The sequence below is a fragment of the Heteronotia binoei genome, chromosome 20 (assembly GCF_032191835.1).
Source record: "Heteronotia binoei isolate CCM8104 ecotype False Entrance Well chromosome 20, APGP_CSIRO_Hbin_v1, whole genome shotgun sequence".
NCBI lineage: Eukaryota > Metazoa > Chordata > Lepidosauria > Squamata > Gekkonidae > Heteronotia > Heteronotia binoei.
The window spans coordinates 25,299,866-25,321,484 of record NC_083242.1 but is presented as its reverse complement, the minus strand read 5'-3'; the positions used below and the strand labels follow the sequence as shown (position 1 = coordinate 25,321,484).

The 21,619-nt window shown below is 47.1% G+C and overlaps 1 protein-coding gene across 1 annotated transcript in view; it reads left to right on the top strand.

Annotated features, from left to right (window-relative positions):
- Window positions 1-20,097: 20,097 nt before the first annotated feature.
- MAP2K3 (mitogen-activated protein kinase kinase 3) overlaps window positions 20,098-21,619 on the top strand; it is a 70,342-nt gene continuing 68,820 nt past the window's right edge. Inside the window, exon 1 of the mRNA XM_060260781.1 lies at window positions 20,098-20,217. Coding sequence (XP_060116764.1) covers window positions 20,202-20,217 — 16 coding nt within the window. The 5' untranslated portion in view covers window positions 20,098-20,201. The remainder of the gene's footprint in view (window positions 20,218-21,619) is intronic.

Here is a 21,619-nt window from a genome sequence, read left to right as displayed (position 1 = left end):
ACAACTATCCACCTGAAGCTAACAAAATTTGTGGCAACATTTGCAGAGTACATCATGCGGAATGTTGGCCTGGAAGAAGCACAAGCCGGAATTAAGATTGGGGGGGGGGGGGGGACGACATCAACAACCTCAGATATGCAGATGACACTACTCTAATGGCAGAAGATGAGGAGGACCTAAAGAACCTCTTGTTGAGGGTGAAAGAGGAGAGCACAAAAGCAGGCTTGAAACTCAACATCAAAAAAACTAAGATCATGGCATCCGGCCCCATCACACCTTGGCAAACAGAAGGGGAAGACATGGAAGTAGTGACAGACTTCACATTTCTGGGATCCAAGATAATTGCAGATGGTGACTGTAGCCATGAAATTAAAAGACGTTTGCTCCTTGGGAGGACAGCTATGGAGAATCTGGGCAGTATAATAAAAAGTAGAGACATCACCCTAACAACAAAAGTCCGTATAGTTAAAGCGATGGTATTCCCAGTAGTAATGTATGGCTGTGAGAGCTGGACCATAAGGAAGGCCGAGCGCAGAAGAATAGATGCTTTTGAGCTGTGGTACTGGAGAAGACTCTTGAGAGTCCCTTGGACTGCAAGAAGATCAAATCAGTCAGTCCTAAGGGAAATCAACCCAGACCATTCCCTGGAAGGTCGGATGCTGAAGCTGAAGCTCAAATACTTTGGCCACCAAATGAGAAGGGAGCACTCCCTGGAGAAGATCCTGGTGCTAGGAAAGACAGAAGGCAAAAGAAGAAGGGGATGGCAAAAGATGAGATGGCTGGACAGCATTACTGATGTAGCAAACATGAATTTGAGCAGACTTCGGAGGATGGTGGAAGACAGGAGGGCCTGGCGTGACTTTGTCCATGGGGTCACAAAGAGTCGGACTCAACTGTGCGACTGAACAACAACAAAAATGAGCTTTCCTGTGAGTCACTGCTCACTTCTTTAGATACTGGGTTCTTGCTCTTTTCTACTGACTGGTAGTTTTAGTGGTCAGAGTACCAGACAAGAATCTGGGAGAGCCAGGTTCAAATCGCAAGCTTGACAGAGAAGCTGGTGGGATGTCTAGGGGTCAGTCACAAAAGACCAACACACTTTATAGGGTTACAAACAGAAGCAACAAGCCGCAAATATAGGCAACTAATCAAAAAAGTTCACAATATTCTTACTCACTAGCACAGATAAATATATCCTTAGCTCATGTTATTCAAAAGTCCATAAAGTGCAATCATATTTCAGTCAGATAATGTTTCAGTCTTTAAAAAGGTAAAGGGGGGGGGGTTTACTGACCCATGGGGTGACGTCACATGACGACGTTTTCTTGACAGACTTTTCACAGGGTGGTTTGCCATTGCCTTCCCCAGACATCACACTACCCTCAGCAAGCTGGGTGAATCTAATTTCCAGCCCCTCAAATAGGTGGGAATAAAGGTGCTGTTGCAGGTTCTGTAAACTTCCAATAAAGTGTTTCAAAAGTACATATAATTGCTGTATGTTATCCTTAAGAACATAAGAGAAGCCATGTTGGATCAGGCCAGTGGCCCATCCAGTCCAACACTCTGAGTCACATAAGAACATAAGAGAAGCCATGTTGGATCAGGCCAGTGGCCCATCCAGTCCAACACTCTGTGTCACAGAAGAACATAAGAGAAGCCATGTTGGATCAGGCCAGTGGTCCATCCAGTCCAACACTCTGAGTCACATAAGAACATAAGAGAAGCCATGTTGGATCAGGCCAATGGCCCATCCAGTCCAACACTCTGTGTCACAGAAGAACATAAGAGAAGCCATGTTGGATCAGGCCAATGGCCCCTCCAGTTCAACACTTTGTGTCACACAGTGGCCAAATACACACACACACACACTGCGGCTAATAGCCACTGATGGACCTCTGCTCCATATTTTTATCTAACCCCCTCTTGAAGCTGGCTATGCTTGTAGCCGCCACCTCCTGTGGCAGTGAATTCCACATGTTAATCACCCTTTGGGTGAAGAAGTACTTCCTTTTATACGTTTTAACCTGACTGCTCAGCAATTTCATTGAATGTCCACGAGCTCTTGTATTGTGAGAAAGGGAGAAAAGGACTTCTTTCTCTACTTCATCTCATGCATAATCTTGTAAACCTCTATCATGTCACCCTGCAGTCGACGTTTCTCCAAGCTAAAGAACTCCAAGCGTTTTAACCTTTCTTCATAGGGAAAGTGTTCCAAACCTTTAATCATTCTAGTTGCCCTTTTCTGCACTTTTTCCAATGCTATAATATCCTTTTTGAGGTGCGATGATCAGAATTGTACATAGTATTCCAAATGAGACCGCACCATCGATTTATACAGGGGCGTTATGATACTGGCTGATTTGTTTTCAATTCCCTTCCTAATAATTCCCAGCATGGCGTTGGCCTTTTTTATTGCAATCGCACACTGTCTTGACATTTTCAGTGAGTTATCTACCACGACCCCAAGATCTCTCTCTTGGTTAGTCTCTGCCAGTTCACACCCCATCAACTTGTATTTGTAGCTGGGATTCGTGGCCCCAATGTGCAAAGTAATGCACATTGGGGCCAAGAATCCCAGCTACAAATACATCCTCATAAGGTACAGTTACCATATTTTGACAATTTAAAAAGAGGATATATTTCCCAGTTAACTACACCATGACAAATCTCATTTTCAATACCCCCACTATTTAAGCTAAAGCTTGCCTCCACTGGAGGACTATAGGGCAAAACAGGCTCAGCTCAACCCAAAAAGAGAACATTCTCATCAGGTTTTTTAAAAGAATCCAAAAAAGGATGAACACACAAAAAAGAGGATACCAGATAAGCCTAACACAGGGGTGGCCAAACTGTGGCTTGGGATTCACATGTGGCTCTTTCACACATATTGCATGGCTCTTTAAGCCCGCACTGCCCTATCTGCTGGCTTGGAGACTGCATTTAGAGTTAAAGTTGCTTTCTTTCCACCTCTCTCACTCTCCTCCCACCCCCATCTATTTGCCTTCCTCCCTTGTCTTACAGTTCTCAAACATCTGATGTTCATGTCTTGCGCCTCTCAGACATCTGACATTTGTTCTATGAGGTTCTTATATTAAGCAAGTTTGGCTACCCCAGGCCTAACACAAGGGCAGGACTCCCTGGCTGTTTAGCTCCCTGGGAAAGATCCTGGCAGGCACTTACCCTGAGGGTCAATCAGGAGCAAACTGAGATCTCTTGCTCAAAACAAGAGTCCCCAATGTGCTGTGGAGTGGGTGCCATGCCCTCACTGATGCCGTGTTTTTAGGAAGTCAATGAGGCCAGGTAGAAGTTTTGCCCAGCAGGTCTCCTGATTGACTGTTGGAGATTTTATTGGCTGTGCCAATTTTATTTTTTTAACATTGCTTTGGCAGCAGCTGCCCCCCACAGCACAAGGATCTTCGCAGTGTGGCTGAGTGAAGGTAATCCGCAGCAGCCATTTTGTGGTTTGCTCCAACTCATGCAGCAGCCATTTTGTGGTGGCCATTTTGTCACTGCTCCCACCATGCGATGTCAGAATTCCAAAGGAACCCGTAGGCTCAAAAAGGTTGGGGAACTCTTGCTCAAAAGGCAATGGTAGAATGAATACTTGTTAAGTGCAGAAGGTACCATAGGACTCCTGTTTATTTTTACCACATCATAAGTCTAAATTTGAAAGGTGAGCTTGGTGAGGGAGGCAGAGAGAAGAGAGATCTGGGTCAGGAACTCGAGCTGCCCCACAGGTCACCTGTTGGCCCATTCCTGCTCCCCATATGGTTGGAGCCGCTTCCCATTTCTCTTCCTTCCACAGAGAAATAATCAGCCACTCCATCTCCAGTGCATTCAGAGGGCCTGGACAGTGAAAAATTTGTGGAATGGAGGTGGGCGGAGAACATTAAAACCTCCAAGTAGGCACATGCTCTTTATTTATACAGCTCATTTATGTATGCTTTCCCTCTGGGGCTACAGGACCTTCTCTATGATCCAGGTACCAGCCAAAGAGGCAAGGGAGGTACATGGAAGAGGGAGATGTAAAGAGGGTTGCCAAGCCCCAGGTGGGGCCTGGAGATCTCCCAGAATTATCTCCAGACTACAGAGAACTATTCCCCCCAGACAAAATAGCAGCTTTGGAGGCTGAACTCTATGACATTGTAAAGGGTTGCCAATCCTCCAGGTGGGGCCTGGAGATCTCCCATTTTTACAACTGATCTCCAGCTGGCAGAAATCAGCTCCCTTGGAACATATGAAGCTGCCTTATACTGAATCAGACCCTTGGTCCATCAAAGTCAGTATTGTCTTCTCAGACTGGCAGCGGCTCTCCAGGGTCTCAAGCTGAGGTTTTTCACACCTATTTGCCTGGACCTTTTTAGTTGGAGATGCCGGGGATTGAACCTGAGACCTTCTGCTTACCAAGCAGATGCTCTACCACTCAGCCACTGTCCCTCCTCAATGGAGAAAATGGCTGCTTTGAAGGCTGGACTCTATGGCACTGTACTCTGCTGAGGCCCCTCCCCTCCCCAAACCCTACTCTTTCCTGGGTCCATCCCCAAAGTCTTTAGGTACTTTTAAACACAAACTTGGCAACGCTACATTATACTGCGCTGAGGTCTCCCCAGACTCCACCCCCAAATATGCAGGAATTTCCCGACCTGCAGCTGGCAAACCTGATGTAGCAGCAAGTTAATTTTTTTTCTTCCACACTTCACAGATAGTTTATTATCTTGCCTTCTCCTAAGATCAGAGGTTTAAAATGTGGAGCTTATTGAAATCCAAACCTCATGAGTTTTCATAGCGAGAGAAGAGCCCTTCATGTTTCAGAATATAGGTGATAAAGATCTCTCGTAGGCAGCACTAAATCTATCTAGCAGACTTTTTACACTTTGCTCTTGCTCAGGGTAGCATACATACTTATAAAGGGTGATTAACGTGTGGAATTCACTGCCACAGGAGGTGGTGGCGGCCACAAGCATGGCCACCTTCAAGAGGGGTTTAGATAAAAATATGGAGCACAGGTCCATCAGTGGCTATTAGCCACAGTGTATGTGTGTATATATATATATATATATATTTTTGCCACTGTGTGACACAGAGTGTTGGACTGGATAGGCCATTGGCCTGATCCAACATGGCTTCTCTTATGTTCTTATGTTCTTATATAGTTATATGCAGGAGTCATTTTATCAAAAAATAGGTGTCGGAGCTCATCCAGGGATTGTTATGCAGCTGCACATACTATTCAGTGGACAAGGAGGTGGAACTCTGGAAAGGAGGAGGAGGAACTCTCAAAAAAGGTTCAGGAGCTGTGCTCCTGTGAGCTCCCACTGAATCTGAGGCCTGGTTATATGTCCTTGTTTTACTGTTACAACATCCCTGTAAGGCTGAGAGAGAGAGACAGAGCGCGCAGGCAACTGACCCAAGGCACCCAGCAGCTTCCACGGCACAAGTGGGGCTTTAAACTCAAGGCTCCCAGATCATAGTTTGACCCCCTAACCGCTACATGGCTCAAGGCAGCAGAGATTAATGGTCTGCCATTAATAAAAATGCTCTCTGTATGCAAAGCCAGCCCTACGAGCAGAGGGAAGCAAAAAGGCTTCTTTCTTCCATGTGATGTTATGTGCAATCAAATGTAATTCTGTATGGTGTAGTGGTTAAGTGTGTGGACTCTTATCTGGGAGAACCAGATTCGATTCTCCGCTCCTCCACTTGCAGCTGCTGGAATGGCTTTGGGTCAGCCATAGTTCTCGTAGGAGTTGTCCTTGAAAGGGCAGCTGCTGTAAGAGCTCTCTTAGCCCACCCACCTCACAGGGTGTCTGTTGTGTGTGTGGGGGGGAGGTAAAGGAGATTGTGACCACTCCGAGACTCTGAGTATAGAGTCACACACACACACACACACTGTGGCTAACAGCCACTGATGGACCTCTGCTCCATATTTTTATCTAAACCCCTCTTGAAGGTGGCCATGCTTGTGGCCGCCACCACCTCCTGTGGCAGTGAATTCCACATGTTAATCACCCTTTATAAGTATGTATGCTACCCTGAGCAAGAGTATGTAGAAGACTTCTTCTTCTACATTCTTATAGTTTTTAAATGACAGAATGTAGCTAACTGAGCATCAGGGCTTTTTTTGAGCAGGAAGAGAGGTTCAGCCGGCTTGGCATCAGGGGGTGTGGCCTAATATGCAAATGAGCTTCTGCTGGGCTTTTTCTACAGATATGCCCTATGCTAAACAATGATGATGTCGGGGTGTGTGGCCTAATATGAAAATGAGTTCCTGCTAGGCTTTTTCTACCAAAAAAAGGCCCTGCTGACCAGTGTAGTGTAGTGTTTAAAAAGTGCCCGATCCCCTGGGTTGGAGGCCCTCCTCCCACTTCAGGGTTATCAGGGGAAGGGAAATGTCTGCTAGGGACTCCATTACACCTCATGGAGACTGATTACTATAGGGTATAATGGAGAATTGATCTGTGGGCATTGGGGGCTGGGGGGGGCTGGTTTTTTTATGTAGAAGCACCTAATTTTCAGCATAGCATCTGGTGTCTATCCTCAAAACAGCCCCCCCCCCAAGTTTCAAAAAGAGTGGGCCAGGGGGTCCAATTCTATGAGCCCCCAAAAGAAGGTGCCGTTATCTTTCATTATTTCCAAATGGAGGGAAGGTGTTTAAAAGGCTGGCAGACCCTTTCAATGTGATGGCCAGAACTCCCTTTGGACTTCAGTCGTGCTTGTCACACCCCCAGGTTGGCCCTAAGGCATGAGGCATCCTAGGCAAGGCCCCACCCCACCACCCACGGCAAGGCTTCTAATGCCCCCGCCACCCTCCTCCACGCTAGGGTTGCCAATCCCCAGGTGGGGGCAGGGGATCTCCCGGTTTGGAGGCCCTCCCCCCGCTTCAGGGTCATCAGAAAGCGGGGGGAGGGGAGGGAAATGTCTGCTGGGAACTCTATTATTCCCTAGGCAGATTTATTCCCATAGAAAATAATGGAGAATTGATCCGCGGGTATCTGGGGCTCTGGGGGGGGGGGGCTGTTTTTTGAGGTAAAGGCACCAAATTTTCAGAATAGCATCTAGTGCCTCTTCCCAAAATACCCCCCAAGTTTCAAAACGATTGGACCAGGGGGTCCAATTCTATGAGCGCCAAAAGAAGGTGCCCCTATCCTTCATTATTTCCTATGGAAGGAAGGCATTGAAAAGGTGTGCCATCCCTTTAAATGTGAGGGCCAGAACTCCCTTTGGAGTTCAATTATGCTTGTCACAGCCTTGATCTTGGCTCCACCCTTAATGTCTCCTGGATCCTCCCCCAGAGTCTCCTGGCTCCACCCCCAAAGTCCCCAGATATTTCTTAAATTGGACTTGGCAACCCTCCCAAGGTCGCTGGGACTGCAGAGGCTGCCCACACCCTTCTGCCCCCCTGTGGGCCGCGGTCAAAGCTGGAGGGCAGGGAGGGTGCCCGGCTTGTGCGTGACTTCTGCGGCAGAGGGCATTCAGTAACCCATGCATTTGAATTTTAGAACCACTAGAAAAAACTTATGCACAGCCTAAGTATTCACATGGCACATGAAGCAGAACAGAAATCACACAGATGGGATCCTGCTTACAATAAGCTAAATGCAGCAGTCAAGGCCACAGCCCTTAATCATTTGTCCCAGCAAGGTTGTGACACCGTTTTGTTCTGTGAAGCCCTATTGCCTGACCTCCTAGGGCAGCCATTCCACAAGGCAGGGGCCACAATGGAGAAAGTCCAAGTGTGGGCTGTTGTTGATGTTGCCCATTTGCAGGTTGGCACCTGCAGAAGCCCCTACTCCAGGGGTGGGGGACCTTTTTTCTGCCAAGACCCATATGGATATTTATAACATCATTCGCGGGCCATAAAAAATTATCCACTTAAAAAAATGATTCAGGCCAGCAAAATTAATGCAAATAATTGTTTTTCAATTTGAAGTCATGTGGGGGGAGCCTAATCTGACACACACATATACACACACACACCCAGCCCGCTGCCCTAGGCAAATGCATAGGTCCAGGGCTTTTTTGTATAAAAAGCTCAGCAGGAACTCAGTAGAATATTAGTTCACATCCCCTAATATTAGCATATTAGGTCACACACTCATTAGAATATTAGGCCACACCCTCTGGGATAATCAAGTGCAAACTGAACTGTGAGAGTAACTTTTCCAGGCCCTGCAGCAATTCTGGCCGGCCAGCCAGGCCCCAGGGAGGCTGCCGCACAGTACATCTGGGCCCTGTGATCCCTGCCTGGCCCTGGGGCCAGCTGGACCCCATGATCCTTGCTGGCCAGCCAGGCCCCAGAGAGGCTGCCACATGGCTCAATTCGGTCCAGCAATCCCCAAGAGCCACACCAGCTTCAAGAGGGGTGTAGTGTATTGTGAGGCCGACGTTACGCAATAACAGAACCCCGCCACGCGCGACCAGGTGCGGCAGGGACAGGGGCTGTCCCTAAGCGGCACTGCAGAGCGCACGAACGCCCACCAATCACCCACTAGGGCGGGAAGCTCAAACAGCCTGGATTGGGCTGACCAGACTGAGAGGTTGTTCCGGGTATTGTATATAAGCGGGACCCGGCCCGCGTGTTCTCAGTTCTCTACCTGATAATGTACCTGCAATAAAGTATGTTGCCCTACGCTCGTCTCTGGTTCTGGTACATTATAGGGGGGTTAGATAAAATATGGAGCAGAGGTCCATCAGTGGCTATTAGCCACACATAGCCTCTCTTCCTCCAGGATTCTATGCACAGACCGATTTCTCCTTCCCCCCGCCCTTTGTAAACTTTACAGTATGCATCCCAGAGTGTATATATATATTCCTTTTGGCCACTGTGTGATACAGAGTGTTGGACTGGATGGGCCATTAGCCTGATCCAACATGGCTTCTCTTATGTTCTTAAAAGAAATAATAAATGCCAGTTTGTCTGGTGTTAATAACACTGCTATGCTTATGAGTGACTCCGAAAACACACCTTTAAAATAATTATAAGCTGGGACTGGGGCTGTGAGGAATCATGGGAGAGAACAACACTGAAACACCCCTTCAAAGCCTCTCTTCCTCCAGTATTCTATGCACAGACCGATTTCTCCTTCCCCCCGCCCTTTGTAAACTTTACAGTATGCATCCCAGAGTGTACTCAGTCCTCACTGGACTGGTTTGTGTCTTTGGCATGTCTTGGGAGTCCCCAGGTATGTAGACACTTGCCTGTAGGTGGCACTGTTGCATTCCATTCCCCCCAGGCACTTTTGAATTAGGTTGTTGGTAGTGGTGCTGGAAAGTGCCATCAAAACACAGGATGTTCAGAGGTGGTTTGTGGTTGCCTGCCTTTCCATCTCAGCCCTGGACTTCCTTGCCAGTCTTCCATCCAAATAGTAACCAGGGATGGCTGCTTCCCAAATGTAAGTTGAAAAGCCTCTGAAAATGTATTGCAGGCCAGCCCTCCCTAATGGCCACCTCTGCCCCTTCCATTGCGGACTTTTGTACTTCGGAAACCAAGATCTGACCACAGAAACAGTTATCTTCCAGCTCATACATCAATTGGCATTTTTCCCCTAGTGCATATACGTTGATCAAGTAAAATGTGTCCTGATGATCACTATTATTATTATTATTAATTATTATTATTAAATTTTATTTGTATCCTGCCCTCCCCACCTAGGCAGGCTCAGGGCGGCTAACAACATTCAAGTAAAACATTATACAGTATACAATAATTAAAAACGACATTAAAATTATACATAGTTAAATATATATCTTAAGACTAATCCAGCTTATATAATTTATAACTTAACAGCAGCAGAGATGTTCCGGGCGCTATTTATCCATTTACATATTTATATAATGGCAAGGATCACTATACTTTGTTGGATCATCTGTTCGGCCATCCTTTGTCAGCAGTCTAGGAAAGCCTGCCTAAAGAGGATGGTCTTGCAGGCCCTGCGGAATTGGTCTAGGCTCCGCAGGGCCCGTACCTCTTCCGGGAGTTGATTCCACAGGCACAGGGCTGCCACGGAGAAGGCCCGTGGGCCGTGCCCGAGTGCTCTGTAATTTCGCCTCCCTTGGCCCAGGGACAGTCAGCTTGTTCTTCCCTGCTGACCTGACTAGGATGCATGAGAATCTTAAGGGGGGAGGAATTAGAGAGAGTCACAAAGAAGGTGAGAGTGGTCAAAGGTTGGAATTTAACCTCCATATGCAAAGGCTGTGCGTGTCAGAACGCCATTTGCTTGGGGTTCGCTCTGGGGGCAGCTTCACTCTCTATGTGAAGTTTGTTGGTTTCTCAAAAACAACTGATTAGCCACTGTACAAAATGGAATATTGAACCAGATGGGTGTGATGGCCAGAGTTTGCCTAGGGTGCCAAAACCTTTTGGGCCAGCCCTGGATGGATAACCATACTAAGTACATTTGGACTTCTGGGTCACCATACAGAAAAGGATGGGACGCGCTGACTTTTCAATTGTGCAGAGCATTCGCATGCATTTATTACCTCAGCAGTTTTTGCAACGGCCCAGCATAGTAAAGAAGCAATATTAACCATTGTTCTTTTCTTTTTTGGCAAATGGAGCTGAGAGAGAATTACTTTTCTAAGGCTCACAGCGCATTTGGGCCCAAAGTGAAATTTCAGCCAGCTGCTTCTTTGCACGGCCTGATCTTCTGCAAGTTTACTCAGAAGTAAGCCCCAATGCACTCCGTTGGGCTTACTCCCAAGCAAGAGTATACCCAGACTGCATCTTTGGATTCTTTATTACACCAACTATCCTGACACATACACACTGAAAACAGTAGCATACATCTAGATAAGTTAAATCTTCATCTTCATTGTTTTGGTCAGTTTACCTGAGATACTATATAATTGACTGGGGGTTGCATATAAGCATCCATGTTGACCTATTCCTGTCTCCGCTGGAATACTTTGTGACTATCCGCAGGAGGATCCTCATGATTTTAGGCTAGCAGCTTAGCAACTGGAATCTCTATGTTGCTTTGCCAGACATTAACAAAGGACACCTGTTAAAGCCAGCCTGATCTACGTGGGTGGCAGATTTCCTTGACTAGTTCAGCACTAGGTGGCAGAGCGAACATGATGGAGAGATCACAAATTTGCTTCAAATAGTGTTTTTTCTCCTCCGAGACTGTTGTGTATGTGGACTAACGTTGCTATTAACCAGGCTCCTGCATGGCTCATTGGAGCCTTTTCGGAGCTTGGGGACTCAGGAACACTGGGCCTGGCAGTAGGATCCAAATCCTTGCTGCCATCACAGGCTTGAATGATCCAATGGCGTTCTAGCGCGGGAACCTTGACCTGTATATAGTTGGCCATGTTGGCCCAGTAAGTGAGTCTTAGAGTTCAGCCGTTACTATGCTGTAGGGTTGCCAATCCCCAGGTGGGGGCAGGGGATCCCCCGGTTTGGAGGCCCTCCCTCCGCTTCAGGGTCATCAGAAAGCGGGAGGGGGGGGGGAGGGAAATGTCTGCTGGGAACTCTGTTATTTCCTAGGGAGATTTATTCCCACAGAAAATCATGGAGAATTGATCCGTGGGTATCTGGGGCTTGGGGAGGGGCTGTTTTTTGAGGTAGAGGCACTGAATTTTCAGTATAGCATCTAGTGCCTCTCCCCAAAATACCCCCCAAGTTTCAAAAAGATTGGACCAGGGGGTCCAATTCTATGAGCCCCAAAAGAAGGTGCCCCTATCCTTCATTATTTCCTATGGAAGGAAGGCGTTGAAAAGGTGTGCCGTCCCTTTAAATGTGATGGCCAGAACTCCCTTTGGAGTTCAATGATGCTTGTCACAGCCTTGATCTTGGCTCCATCCCTAATATCTCCTGGCTCCACTCCCAAAGTCCCCAGATATTTCTTGAATTGGACTTGGCAACCCTATACTGAATAAAGAGAGCTATGTTGACTGCAACATACGTTGAACCCACTATATTATAGAGGCCCTTAATTTCATCTCTCTGACGACCGGGGTGAGGTCTCTGCTCTGCTCGATTTTTATGCAACTGCAGATCACCAGGAGGCACGCCTGATCCCTTGAAAACATGTCAGTATTCTAAAGTGACTTTCAAAGCTTTGGTGCATGTGTTGCCATTTGGGAACTATGGCTCATTGCTTTGGCAACTGCCCTGCGTACCTGGGGCAATTTTAAACTGTGCGGTGGATGTTGTTCATCTGCTTTCGTTGCTCTGATAGGTTTCCCTCAAATGTGTGTTTTGCTTTTGAGAAGCTGCAGTATTCAGACGATTCAGTGACTGCCAGCTCTGGGTTGGGAAATTCCCAAAGATTTGTGGTTGGAGCCCGGGGAGGGCAGAGTTAGGTAGGGGAAAAGCCTGGAGAGGAACCTTAGTGGCATATAATACTCTATAGCAGGGGTGGCCAACGGTAGCTCTCCAGATGTTTTTTTGCCTACAACTCCCATCAGCCCCAGCCATTGGCCATGCTGGCTGGGGCTGATGGGAGTTGTAGGCAAGAAACATCTGGAGAGCTACCGTTGGCCACCCATGCCCTATAGCATTCAGCCTCCAAAGCAGCCATTTTCTCCGGAGGAACTGATCTCTGTAGTCCCAGCATCAGTTGTAATTCCAGATGATCTCCAGTCCCCACCTGGAGGCTGGCATCCCTCTCAGGACACAAACCAGTTTTGGCTAATCTCTTAGGGTGCTTTAATGTAGCTGGGGGGGAGCAGATCCAGGATCTGGATTACAGCACAGTCAGGGCTTTTTTTTGTAGCAGGAACTCCTTTTGCATATTAGGCCACACACCCCTGATGTAGCCAATCCTCCTGGAGCTTACAGTAGGCCTGGTAAACTCTTAGAGGATTGGCTACATCAGGGGTGTGTGGCCTAATATGCAAAAGGAGTTCCTGCTACAAAAAAGAAACGCCCCGAGCCCAGCTCACGTTCATTCGCAGCATCTCTGCCATCTTGACATCAGTTGTAATTCCAAGAGATCTCCAGGCCTCACCTGGAGGTTAGCATCCCTAGGGTTTGGGGAGCAGAGGGATCTCAGCATGGTATAATGTCAAACAGCCCATCCTTCAAGGCAGTCATTTTCTGCAGGGGAACTGTTGATCGGGAGGGACGGTGGCTCAGTGGTAGAGCATCTGCTTGGGAAGCAGAAGGTCCCAGGTTCAATCCCTGGCATCTCCAAAAAAGGGTCCAGGCAAATAGGTGTGGAAAACCTCAGCTTGAGACCTGGAGAGCCGCTGCCAGTCTGAGAAGACAATACTGACTTTGATGGACCAAGGGTCTGATTCAGTATAAGGCAGCTTCATATGCTTCATATGTTCAATTCCTGGAGATCTCCAGGCCCCACCTGGAGGCTAGCAGCAGTAAAAGTTCAGCAATGACCCAACAGTGCGTCAACAGGGGGGTTGTCTAGCATGATAACGAATGTGCCAGCTGCTGAGATGCAGAAGCAGTACTCGTGCTCCAGATACATCTCGTTAACTGCAAGCACATCAGCCACTCAAGAGCATTTACCTGAGCAGAAAATTAGTGTTATGAGTCAGGGAAACTGATTTTCAAGCATGCTGTGAGGATCATATCTTCACTGAGCCATACCGGTAAGAATCTTATAAGACTGTTGATGGACAAGAAAGAAAGTCCCTTGTATGCCTTCATCTTTTTTAAATCCTTAGGACAACTGTACAAAGAAAGTCGCAATCCCCTTGTTACAGATGCATGCCTCTTTTCAAAAATGTGTTTTATTTTTTCCAAAGGAAAAAAAAAAGGGGGGGGGGTGATTCAAAAGAGAAAAAAGGGGAAGGGGAAAGTATAAATTCATAAGCGATTTTCAAATTGTATTAATAGTTACATACAACAACGAAAAACAAGTAAAATCAACCATTTTAGTAATAAAGGTAAAGGTAGTCTCCTATGCAAGCACCAGTCATTTCTGACTCTGGGGTGACGACGTTTTCATGGCAGACTTTTTACAGGGTGGTTTGCCATTGCCTTCCCCAGTCATTTACACTTTACCCCCAGCAAGCTGGGTTCTCAATTTACCAACCCTGGAAGAATGGAAGGCTGAGTCAACCTTGAGCAGGGTACCTGAACCCAGCTTCCACCGGGATCGAACTCAGGTCGTGAGCAGAGCTTGGACTGCAGTACTGCAGCTTACCACTTGAATACATAATTCACACGTGAGAGCAGATATTAAAACATTCTTATTACAGTATTTTGAAGTGAGTTCTCTCTTCAAAATAACAGATAACAATTTTCTTGGTTACAATATTCTATTAACAATAAAAAGGTTACACCTTTTGCAATTAGATGAATTCTTGAACTAAATTTAAACCATCCTGAAAAATCTAGATATTGTCTTAATTGTTCAATAATTTAAAATGTAAGAACAGATAATACAACATTATTACAGTATTTGAATAATCAAGAACTTTCTTAGTTGCAGTATCCTATTAATAATAAAAGATACATCTCTTACAATTAGATAATTTTTAATGCTAAGTTTAAACCGTCTTAAGAGCCTAGGTATTTCTTAAACATTTGACCATTTCTACGTCTTATTCTTATAGAGCATTTACATGCTGGCAGAATAAAAAAAATGGTAAAGGTAGTCCCCTGTGCAAGCACCAGTCGTTTTCGACTCGGATGACTTTTCTTTCATGTTTTCACAGCAGACTTTTTACGGGGTGGTTTGCCATTGCCTTCCCCAATACTGAGTATTAAAAAGAGTTATAACTGTGATCAATATCTTCATCATCTCTGATAGAATATACAAATAGTTTCAGGAATCAAGATACTTAACTATCCCCATAATATGAGTAATAGGCTTGCAATTTCTGTTGAAATCCTTTCAGAGGTCTTCTGTTTATATAATCAGTTTTGTCATTATTGCATATTCAGCTACAGTCTTCTCATTCACTGCAAATGTTACTCTGTCAACTGTCAACATATATCTAGTCTTGGGGCCAACACAGTGGCTAACTAGTTCCTCCAGGGGGCCAACGAGTTACTTGGAAGTAAGTCCTGTTGAGTTCAGGGGAACTTGGTGTTGAAAAATGCCGTCAAGTGGCAGGTGACTTATGGCACTCCCAGAGTTTTCAAGGCAAGAGGTTGTCAAGCGCCGATATTTCCCAATAACAGAGTCCTTTTGTTTTGAATTAAAAGATAGGTTTATTGTAAGAAACTCAGGAGCTTTGCCAAGGACACAACCCTTGGGAGTAATGGGGTACAAACAATTACACAGTTGCTATATAGGATGTCATCGAAGGTTCCGTTACAGATGCATACTTGAGTCACAGGTTCAAAGGTTACTAAGCAGCTATCTATTTTACTACTAAGGAATCTTAGGCTACTGAAAACATCAAACCTTCTCACACTTCTCTGTGGAGAGATAAGGGTTGTCTGTGTGAAACGGGGGGGAGCGGGGAGGTGGCTTGGAGGTACCAGCGACCAGCCTCTAGTATAAACATCCCAGGGCCAGATGGTTTCGCTACATGCCCTCTGGGTTGTAAATAATGGGGGACAGCTGTTTAGTAAAATGTGGTTCAGAAATGAGCGCGCTTGACAGAGGTAGGTTGCCATTGCCTGCCTGTGTGTAGTGCCCCTGGACTTCCTGGGCGGTCTCCCATTCAACTGCTGACTGTGGCTGACCTTTCATAGCTTCCAAGGTCTGACAAGATGGAGCTAGGCTGAGCCTTCCAGATCAGGGCACAGTAGAACTTACTGCCATGCAAGAATAGAATCATAAGAGTTGGAAGGTACCTCCGGGGTCATCTAGTCCAACCCCCTGCACAATGCAGGAAACTCACATATAGACCGAACTGCAGTTGGGGTTACTCCCAAATACAGCATTGGAAATAATGGAAAAAAATAAGAGCACAACTTTGCAGTCGGATGAGGAAAGAAAACTGAGACCTGATTGGAGAATGTTGTTGGGGCAAGTCTCCATTTTGCTGAGTAGCAACTCCAACAGGATGTGACGTCACAGTGTTCTGATACAGGGTGAGATCATATGGATGAAACTCAATGGCAGGTGACACGCAGGGCAGTAACATTTTGCAACACTTTGTTTTTTGTTATTGCAGTAGTAGTAGTGATGCTGCTGCCACATTACGTTGCATCTATTAGAGGCATACCTGAAGGTTACGCTGGTACATTTTTGCACAGCCCACCTCTGCATCGGACTAGAATCAGAAAGACCCAGGTTCAAATCCCCATTCTGCCTGGGTGACATATTCTCAGCCTTTATTTACTTTATTTATACCCTACCTTTCTCTGCAATGGAGACGCGAAGAGGCTTACGTTGTTCTTCTCTCTTCCATTTTATCCTCACAACCCCCCCGGGCTTTAAAAAGTTGGGGACCCTGGTCCCTTGTGTAAAATTATTTTAATTCAGGTTGATAATTTGTAAGGTTTTGCCCAGAAATTACCATCAGTCTCCTCGAGTATATGCTGGAGAAGCTTTCTTGACAGATCAGATAGCAACCATTATCACCATGCAATTGCAAGACTGTCTTGCCAGACTAACTTGGATGGTTGGTCCCCCAATAATTATACCTCTGGCCATAACAGCTCCCCTTTCCCCACGCCTGCCAAAGTAATCTGAATTAATTGTTATAAGGTATTTTCTCAGGCCTCAGCCAGCTTGTCTCTGATGAATGGACCTGAGGACTGGTGTCTAGTGAGTACTCTAACCTGGGAATCCATAGCCATATTACACTGAAGAGCTATTGTCAAATTGAGTAGATCCGGGAGTGGGGGAGAGAAGCTTGCAATGCTCAGCCGTTTCATGTTTCCTAGATTCAAAGCATGTTATATATTTTCAAATTTCTGCTGTGATCCTTGTGCTTTTTCTTCATGTTTTATTTTAAAAAATTGCATTGCCAAATCCCACGATTGCCCCACCTTTCCACTTTAAACAAAATATCACAACAGTTAAAAATAATATCTTTGTGTGTCTCTGTATCCTTTATAAAGTTTGCATCTCCACCATCTGGCTTTACATTTCAAGACATGCAGGGCTTGGCCCTACAAAGTCTCATTTGTGTCAAATCCAGCCCTCGTAACAAATGAATTTGATACCCCTGACTTAAGAGGCTCAGCTTTGGCGCTGGTGTATAATTCTGTGCAATATGGTGCTTCAGTGTAGCTCAACATTCCCCATGACCACAAACTTGATGCCCAACTTAACACAACAATGAGGACCATCAGTGGATAATTCAACCCTCTCTGACTTATTGGCTACCCACATTGTGCCACATCGTTCCCCCGCATCTCTGAAGACAAGAAGCTCTTCTTCATGAACATAGAAAGATTGCTGAAAACGGAGAGCTGCCCATCCACAAACACAAGGCTGATGCAGGTCTATCCAGACTAAGGTCATGACACCCCACAATAAACACAATTCCTGCAATTGCAGGATTTCAGTCTAGGGAATGAATGGTTGTAATTGGTACCACTCAATATATATAACCTAAAATACACCAACGAGAGGCCCGCAGGATTTGACTTGAGAGCCAGTTTGGTGCAGTGGTGAAGTGTGCGGACTCTTATCTGGGAGAACCGGGTTTGATTCCCCACTCCTCCACTTGCACCTGCTAGCATGGCCTTGGGTCAGCCATAGCTCTCGTAGGAGTTGTCCTTGAAAGGGCAGCTGCTGTAAAAGCTCTCTCAGTCCCACCTACCTCACAGGGTGTTTGTATACAATCGGCAGCCAGACTGCACTGGCTGCCGATTGTATACCGGATCCAGTACAAAGTGCTGGTCATTACCTTTAAAGCCCTACATGGCCAAGGACCGACCTACCTGAGGGACCGTCTCTCCCCATATGAGCCCCAGAGAGCACTGAGGTCAGCAGGACAAAACAGATTGACTATTCCTGGGCCAAAAGAAGTTAAACTTCAAAACACCCGCACTCGGGCCTTTTCTGCCGCGGCCCCACACCTTTGGAATCAGCTCCCAGAGGAAGTGCGGGCCCTGCAGAACTTAGATCAGTTCCGCAGGGCCTGCAAGACCACCCTCTTTAAACAGGCGTTTATCAACGACTGAATTATAGGTGCACAATAAAGGAAACGCCAATATGGTCTGGTCTAGGGATCCATCACCACTACACCATCTGACAGACATAGTGTCAAACAATAATGTTTACTGCCAGATTTAAACAGTGTCAAATTTAGATATGTTTTAACTAACTATTGATTGGTTTTAATGTGATTTTAATGTCTTATTATTGTATTGTTCACTTTTAAATGTTGTTAGCCACCCTGAGCCTGCTTCGGCGGGGGAGGGCGGGATATAAATAAAATTTTACTTACTTACTTGTGTGTGTGGGGGGGGAGGTAAAGGAGATTGTGACTGCTCTGAGTATAGGGCAGGATATAAATCCAATATCTTCCTCTTCTAATCTTGTCACATGGAAGACAGCCAATAGAATATGAACAGGATTTGGCAGATGTGCAGACCTGTTTCTTAAATGGAGCAAAATACCAGGACCTGAAAGCTGGTGCAGTGCAGCCTACAAAACTATTTCCCATCTGTCACAGGAATGCGAGTGTCACGTTCTCCGGGGAGATGACAGAGTTCTCTGAACTCTTCACAGCTGTGATTGAGGGATTGAAAATTTAGAGATTAGTATTTAGAGGAATTGCCCAATCGGTCTGCATGCCCATTGTATCAACTTGGTTATGTATCTTGTACTACTGTATAACTCCTGGTGCAATTCTGCCATAGAATAAATTGTGCATAGGATGCAGCCATGGCCCTGGGGCTGCCATCCTCCAGGCAAGGCCTGGAGATCACCAAACATGTCCTGCAGGTGGCAGTTTTGGAGAATGGAGTCTATATTACTATACATGGCTGAGGTCCCTCCTCTCCTCAAACCCCACCCGCCCCGGGCTTCACCCCCAATCTTCTGGAGTTTCCCAACTGAGAACAGGATCCTATCATGTGATTTTGCATTATTTAACATGTCATGTTAACACTTCAGAAGAACAAGAGAGAAGAGATTGGGTTTACAACCCACCCTACACTCGGAGTGCCTTCCAATCTCCTTCCCTTCCTCTCCCACAGCAGACACCCTGTGAGGTAGGTGGGGCTGAGAGAACTCTGACAGAAACTGCTCTTGAGAGAACAGCTCTGAAAGAACTGTGTCTGACCCAAGGTCACTCAGCAGGTGTATGTGGAGGAGTGGGGGAATCAAACCCAGTTCTCCCAGATTAGTCTGTGCACTTAACCACTACACCTGGGGTGGCCAACAGTAGCTCTCCAGATGTTTTTTGCCTACAACTCCCATCAGCCCCAGCCAGTATGGCCAATGGCTGGGGCTGATGGGAGCTGTAGGCAAAAACATTTGGAGAGCTACTGTTTGTCACCCCTGCACTACATACACCAAACAGGCTCTCTGAAGCTGTGCTTCAGTTGTTTGTTATGCGCACCCACATGAAAACTTATACCCAGAACGAAACTTTGTTGGCCTTAAAGGTGCCTCTGGACTCCAACTTTGTTTTGTAAATGAATAAAACCAAATGGGCCCTCCTGTGGCTTTAAAAGGGAGGCTAAACAAATCATGGAAGATAGGGTCACCAATGGCTATTAGCAGTGGAAGGCCAAATGGAACCTCTATGTTGAGTGGCAGTATACCTGAAGACCAATTTGGGGGGGGGGGCGCAGGAGGAGGAGGTTCCTGCGGCGTCCCTGCGTGTAGGCTTTTCCATCCTAGGAGGCCAGCCTCTCCGAAGCGATCCAGAAAGCCCCTTGGGCAGCTGCAAACGTTTCGGCTGTCGCAAGCAGCTTCTTGGCCGTTTTGGTTGCAACAACTGACGAAGGCCTCTGGAATTCAGCAAAGCTCGGCCGCAACCGCGCCGATGGAAAACGCAGCTAGACACCCACGCACGCACCGAAACGTGTCCCACGGTCTCCCTAGCAGCTGCGAACGACGAAGAGTCCGGTGACACCCGGAGGGCGAGCCCGGCGCTTGCGTCACGACGAGGACGAATGGCCGGGCGCGCACGTGCCCAACAGGTGGCATTTCCTTCCCCGTCACCTGAGAAGGAAACGCTGCGGGGGCGGGGTTAGGCTTTGGAGGCCGCGCCTCTTTGGGGAGCTCCAGCCAATGGGGGCCCAGAGGGGGCGAGGCTCCAGCCCTGCTCGTTTGCGCGCTGTTGTGCTGGAGCGCGGCGGTGCCCGGACCTGCCCTGCCGGTGCCTGATTGGCACGGACGACTCGGGCTCCCTCGCGGGTTCGGAGCCCAGCTATGTCCCTTCCCAAAGGTAAGCGGAGCGGCGCGCTGGAGATTTCGATGCCCTTTTGCAGTTTGGGGGCTGGGTTTTTGGCAAAACTAGCGGAAAAAAGACGGCGAGGGTTTTTTGCCCACCCGGGAAACCTGCAGGGCGCTTTGCAGACGTGTTCGGGGAGCTCCTGCGTGCCGCTTCGCTTCCTCTTAGCGTCGCAGGTATTTTTTTTGCAAGCGCCCCATTTCCCCAGCATCCAGGAGGCACTCGAGTACTACTTTGCAAGGCGGAGTTCCAGCCGCCGGGCTTGGAGGGCGAGGGGAACGTCCCGCTCTTGGGGGGGGGGGGCGAAAGGGGGTCGTCGGTTTTTAAAAATCTCTTTTTAAAAAATCCTCCCGGTGAAGAGATCAGGAATATTCGCCACCTGTTACCAGCGCAGGTTAAAATTCTCCTCCGAAGGCATCAGCAGGATTCCGGAGAAATGCAACATTTCCGTTTCTCGTCTGAGCGCAGCTTTGTTTAATCTCAGAGTGGAATGGGACCATCGGGGGTCATCTAGTCGGAGCTGGTTGTTGTTAAAGGTGATCTGGAGTATCCCGGGCCATTCTGGTGCCGTTCTGTCGATCACGTTTAAAATCTTTCCCCCCCGAGGATCTCAAAGTGGTGTCATTTCATCCTCACAACAACTTTGTGAAGTAGGGTCAGGGAACCGGATGAGCTTCATGGCAGAGCGGGGGATTTGAACCCAAGTCTCCCGACCCAAAATGCGCCGCATTGTTTCATTCTGTAACAGCATCCTTTATTTGGAGAGGGTTATCCTCGCACATCCCCAGGTAGTGAGAGGCTCCTGTTTTAAATGGGGTTGTGTAAGAGTTGATGATAGCCCCGTTTCTTCGGGGCCTGCTGGTCTCTGCCCCCCTCCCCCGACTCTCGCCTCACTTTCTAAGTGAAGGGATCACGCTTGTGCAGAACTGCAGGGTGGTCCTCTCCTCTTTTGAGTGTGTTTGTGGAGATGCATCTCAAGGGTCTCAGACGTGTGTCAGCCAAGCAGTGGGAAAGTGGGGAAATGTAAGCAGACGGTGAGAGCAAGAAGGGAAGAGCCAGTGCTCAGCTCTTGTGGCTCTTTCTTATATAAGAGTAATGTTGATTGTCATTTTGGATCAGGAAGGAATTTTCCTCCAGGCCAGATTGTCCCAGGTATCCTGAAAGTTTTTTCCCTTGCTCTGAGCATAGAGCCAGGGGGGGAAGAGCTAACAGTGAATTTCCTGCATTGTGCAGGGGGTTGGACTAGATGACCCTTAGGGTACCTTCCAGCTGTATGTTTCTGTGTCCTGAAGGATGCATGAAATGAGTGTCTGATCAACTTGGGGGGGGCGCTTACAAATCTAGGATTGTCGCTCTCTAATGGTGTTGTGGAAGAAGAGTTTAGTCAGCAGTGAGA